Source organism: Lontra canadensis, unplaced genomic scaffold (genome assembly GCF_010015895.1).
Source record: "Lontra canadensis isolate GAN:19392208 unplaced genomic scaffold, GSC_riverotter_1.0 scaffold88, whole genome shotgun sequence".
NCBI classification, from domain to species: Eukaryota; Metazoa; Chordata; class Mammalia; order Carnivora; family Mustelidae; genus Lontra; species Lontra canadensis.
In genome coordinates, this window is record NW_022631082.1 from 4,373,934 (window position 1) to 4,379,601 (window position 5,668).

The 5,668-nt window shown below is 45.3% G+C and overlaps 1 protein-coding gene across 1 annotated transcript; it reads right to left on the minus strand.

The window, feature by feature from the left end:
* Positions 1-4,129: 4,129 nt before the first annotated feature.
* Positions 4,130-5,071, minus strand: LOC116883041 (olfactory receptor 24). The gene has a single exon (XM_032883908.1). It carries the CDS (start codon positions 5,069-5,071, stop codon positions 4,130-4,132), a length of 942 nt encoding a protein of 313 aa, XP_032739799.1.
* Between the last annotated feature and the right edge of the window lie 597 nt (positions 5,072-5,668).

The window sequence follows — 5,668 nt, forward strand, 5'->3', positions numbered from 1 at the left end:
ACTCTGTCAATATCGTCTCTCCATCTTCCCCTTGGCCTTCTCCAAATCCTGCCTTGGTGAAGTGGACACTGCATGCCACCCATCCCAAGGTCACCTCTGGACTTGAGACCCTGTACACAGAGGCTGGTGTTTCATGTTTATTTTTAGTCATGATTGGGGTCCCTTCCACCCTCTCTCCCCGGCCCCCCGTCTCTCTCTCTCTCTCTCCCTACCTCGGAAAGAACAAGGGCCCTGTGGACCCCCCTCCCCATTTGGACCCCAGATGGTCCCAGTCCTGGGTGGGATGGGAAAAGAGAGCAGGGATTCAGGGAGTCCTGGGGGTGGGATGCACAGGGGATTTGGAACACGTAGGGCCACTCTGCTAATGTGCCCCGACTTGGGATGCCCTCGGGAAGCTGCAGGTTTGTGGCTCCCCTGTGGTGACGGGGCTGAGGTGGAGGGGGCGTCAGGAACCAGGAAGGATTAGCAGAAGGTCTGGGCATGGTATCTAGAGGCTCCCTGCAAAGTTCTGTTCCTCCTGCAGGTGAGAGGAGGGGGCATCTGGGCCAGGTGTCTCTGCTGCCCCTGTGTGTCCTAAAATGGAACTGCATGACTTCGGAGTGTCCACACCAGCAACACCCAGCTTTAAGGCCACCAAGATCGCCTGAAAGGGCAGCTGCTGGGAGGATATTGGTGTCCCCCTTAGTCTCTCCTTTTTTCTCTCCTTGTCTCTCCCTCCCTCCCTTTCTCTCTCCCTCTCATTATCCCTATCTCTGCCTCTCCCTCTCACTTTCTCTGTGTGTCTCTGTCTTTGTCCCTCTCTCTTTCTGTCCCTCTCTCCCCCTTCCTCTCTATCTCTCTCTCCCTCTGTCTCTGTGTCTCTATCTCTCTCTGTCTCCCTCTCCCTCTTTCTCTCCTTCTCTTTGGCCCTTCTCCTTCTGTCTCTGTCTGTCTCCCTCCCTCTCTGTTTCTGTCTCTCTCTCCCTGTCTCTCTCTCTCCCTCTGTGTCTCTGTCTCAGTCTCTGTCTTTATCTCTTTGTCTCTCTCTGTCTCCCTCTCTCTCCCTCTGTCTCTATGTCTGTTTCTCTCTCCCTCTCTGTTTTTCTCCCCCTCTCCGTCTTTGTTCCTCTCTTTCTCCTGCCCCACTAAGGAGAGACCCCTATGTCCTGGATCTGCTGTCTCTGATGAGTGAAGAAGTGAGATCTGCCCAGAGGGAGGGTGCAGCCAGGTCCCCTGCCCTAGTGAAGACGGGGCCTGACCATAGTGCCCGCTGACACTGTGACTGCCGCCCTATCAGAGACTCTGGGTCTCGTCCCGGAGCTAAGCCACTCCTAGTTTCCTGACCCACAGAAACCATGAGATAATGACCCTTGGTTGTTTTCAGCCAAGTTCTATATTGCGTTTATAATGCTTGCAGGATTTTGTTCCTGCAAATCTAAATTGTTTACACTAATCTACATATATTTTAAAAACATGGACAAATCCTTAATACTTAAATACCAACTTGTTCCTGACTTTGCATGTCCAATTCCCTTCCTCGGACACTCTGTTCCCACTTCCTTCATAGGAATACTTTCTTCTTGGCCTGATACAGGTCTCATCTCAGAAGTCACCATACCAGAGACAAAGTGTTCTCAGAAATGCCCACATTAATATCTCCCCATATAAATAAATACCTCGCCCCATCTGTCTCTGTCACATAGTCTCCATTAAACCTTTGAAGTTCTTCTCACCACTGCTAGTTATCTGACATAGTGATTACTTCTTTGTTTATTGTTTTCCCTGCTGAAATGGGAATGGTTGCTTTATTATCTAGTGTTTAATTTTATTTTTGAAAAAAAAAGTAGTATCAGTAAAATTAACTTTTTTTTCTAGTTTACAGTCCGTGGAATTTTATCCCATGTATAGATTTGTGGGATCTGGGAGAAAGAGCATTTAAATTTTTTAGTACCAGAGTGCCTGGGTGGCTCAGTGGGTTAAGCCTCTGCCTTTGGCTTAGGTCATGATCTCAGGGTCCTGGGGTTGAGCCCTGCATCAGGCTCTCTGCTCAGCAGGGAGCCTGCTTCCTCCTCTCTCTCTCTGCCTGCCTCTCTGCCTACTTGTGATCTCTGTCTCTCTGTCAAATAAATAAATAAAATCTTTAAAAAGAAACTTTAAAATTTTTAGTACCTTCAAAGTCATTGCTCTGATATCAGGATACAGAACAGTTTCACTCTCCAAAAAACCCCTTGGTACTAAACCTTGTAGTCATGGGAAAGGGCTTTCTCTCTCTCTCTCTCTTTTTCTCTTGCTCACTGCTCTATTGCCAATGCTTAGAATATTAGCTAGCATAAAGGACACTTGGTAAATATTTGTTGAATTAATTAAACATGAATCTATGCCAGCAAATGTTGGATGTTGATATTGTTAGGGTTACCAGGACAAATCTCTCCTGGAGGTGAGGCCTTAACTTTTTTTTTTTTTTTTTTTAACACAAAACAAGACAGAGATAGTTTGGCTGACAGAATCTTAAGAGATTTTTATTGGTGCCAGGCATCCCCTATTGGAACCCTTCTCCCAACCATTACTGCAACTACTCGTGGGCATATGGGCAAGACGACCTACTAGGAGAAAAAGCTGTGGTTCAACTATCAGCTGACTTTTGGTGGCTCCCTGACCCAGTGATGGGTTCCCTGGAGCAAACTCCACTATCCTTAATTTCTGGGTGTTCTTCACCAGAGTATCCCTAGAAATCATCTTTATTCAGCAGGATCAGGTCTGGAGGTCTGTTCAATGGAGAAAGTCTCAATGAATTCTCTTGGAGGGAAAGTAACGTAAGCAAGCTAGAGGTACAAATTATTCAAAGCTATTCTGTTTAAGATGCTGTCAGCTCCTTAGCACCATTTGAAAAATTCTGGCCCCCTTCAGTGCTCATTCATCCCAGAAATAGAGCCCAAATTCACTGCTCATTCCATTTGGGTTGCGAATCTCTACGTAAAGGTTAGAATTACTTCACAATACACATAAGTGAGGTGCGCTGCTTTCACAGGGGCTAAAGAATGAGGAAATGAGACAGTGTAAAAGAACACAGTGAGGAGGCACAAGGAAAACCTGCAACAAATAACTCCCATTTCTGTTGTAAGCAGTGTTACGACTCATTTGCATTCCACAGGGGTATATGGCGACTGAGACATGCCTTGGTTTCCTCCTGGCTTAGACATTCATGATTCAGTAGATTAGTATTTTCCTCTTTGGCTACAAAGACCTATACCATCAAGTGGTTCCTTGTTTTCTTCGTGCATGGTCTCAAACTCTTTCTCTCCTGTGCCTTGTACAAATGTCATCCAGCCCATGCCATCCTGATCCCCCAGAAGACAGAATAGGAGTGAGGGTACAGGGAACATGACTCACCTATGTGCTCCCTGACTTTGGTCTCTAGAAGTCAGTGAACTGCCTGGTTCTCAGGAAAAAGGCAAACTCTTGAGTTGGTCCCAAAGTCCTTCTTGACCTGGCATTCCCCAAGTTATTCACCATACCTGGATTTTTTACTTCACAAATGCATCCTTCTCTCTCTTTCTCTTGTTCTCTGACCTTTTCACATGCTGTATTTTTTTTTCTTTTTCTGATACTCTTTCTCCTCATATTTGCCTGAGAAAACATCATCTTATCCTTGGAGGTTTAGGATTCTCTCTCCCAGAAAACCTTCCTGGATTCCCCCGTCCAGATTCTGTAGGGGGTTCCTACTCTATCCTATCCTTGCCCTCATGTGCATAGTTCATTCTATTAAAGTTAGTGTCCAGTATCTTTTTCCACATTCAACTATAAACTCTGCACAGTAGGGACCTTGTGTCTCCTGCTCACCACTCCATGGCCAGCACTCACAGCAAGCCCAGAACACGAGCGCCATAAATATTTGTTGAGAGCTAACTGGGTTTTGAACCAGAATAAATCCAATCTGGCAGAAACTAGACTGATCTTTCTGGGAAGACAGCAAAGGACCCTTACTGGTCCAAGTAATTGAGAAAATAGTTACAAGGCCAGATTTCCTTTTAAACATCTTCAACTCAAAGTCCAAAGTGGCTACTCTCCCAAACCATGCAATTCCATTCATTAGTCTAAGATCCTAGATGTCGAGATCCTACTTCCTGGAAGTGTCCAGGTGTCCTTGTGGTCAGGAAGATGAAGTAATTTTTCTGTTGACAAGTTTCCTCAGGCCCCCTTTTAGATCCCGGTTCCTCAGGCTATAGATAAAGGGGTTCAGCATGGGGGTGACCGCAGTGTACATCACAGCAGAGGCTTTCTCCTTCACAGCTGTGCGCACAGAGGAAGGACACAAATAGACCCCAATGGTGGTCCCATAGAAGAGAGCAACCACAGACAGATGAGAGCTGCAGGTGGAAAAGGCTTTCTTCCTGCCCCCTGCAGAGGGGACCTTCATGATGGCCACAATGATGCGAACATAGGAGGCCAGGATGCAGATGAAAGGCATGGCTATCACCGTCCCAGCCACAATGAGTACAAAGATCTTGTTCACAGAGGTGTCAGTGCAAGAAAGCCTGAGAAGGGGAGTGAGGTCACAGAAGAAGTGGGGCAACTCATTGTTCCCACAGAAAACCAGACGGGCCATCAGGAGGATATGAATGAGGGAGATGACGCAGGAAAACATCCATGGGCCACCAACCAGCAGGCCACAGAGACGCGGACTCATGATGGTGGTGTAGTGTAAGGGGTGACATATAGCCACAAACCTGTCATAAGCCATCACAGCAATTAAAACACTGTCCATAATGCCAAAGAAATGGAAAAAGTACATCTGGGTCAGGCAGCAGGGATAGGAGATTGACTTGCTTTTGGTTTGAATGTTCACCAGCATCTTGGGGACTGTGTCAGTGGCCAGACAGAAATCAACCAAGGAGAGATTGGCCAGGAAGAAGTACATGGGGGTGTGGAGGTGGGAGTCTGAGCTGATGGCCAGGATGATGAGCAGGTTTCCCACTACGGTGACCACATACATGCACAGAAACAGAGCAAAGAGGAGGGTCTCCTGCTCTGGACTTTCTGAAAGTCCCAGGAGGATGAATTCAGATGCACTGGTTTGGTTCCTTGGTTCCATGGGTAATATTCCTCTGGAAGTATTGAAAAGATGATATTCCAGGAAAGCTACAGAGATGGTTCTGGAAGATCAGATGAGATTACAACCCATTTCCCATCTGGACTAAGAATAACATCTGTTTATATACAAGGTCCATACTGAACCGTTGATGAAGTGTTTACAGCAACTTGTATGTCAAGGTTTAGTCGTAGGACCCTCCCATGAAGATTCCCATTTCAGAAAACTGTTGAGAGAGTTTACCATGCATGAAAACTTACTGAAAAAACTAAGGGATTTACTTCAGATAAAACAAATTGAATTAAAAATAAGCAATATCCAGGAAGCAATGAAGAGCCAAGTAACTTGTTTATATGTAGAAAAATTTTTAAAAAAACACTGAGTTTTAAACTAATAATAATAGTTCCACACAAACAAGATGGATTAAGATACTAGGGAAATATTATATGTACTACAAAAGAGGAATTAGAATAAGTGTTGAAAGGTTCTTGCCTTGAGTTGCAGGAGAACAAAAATGTTGGGTATTTTGGACTTTCCACATGACTTAAGTTTAAACGTAACCACTAAAATAATGGATACAGAATTTATAACTTGTAAATT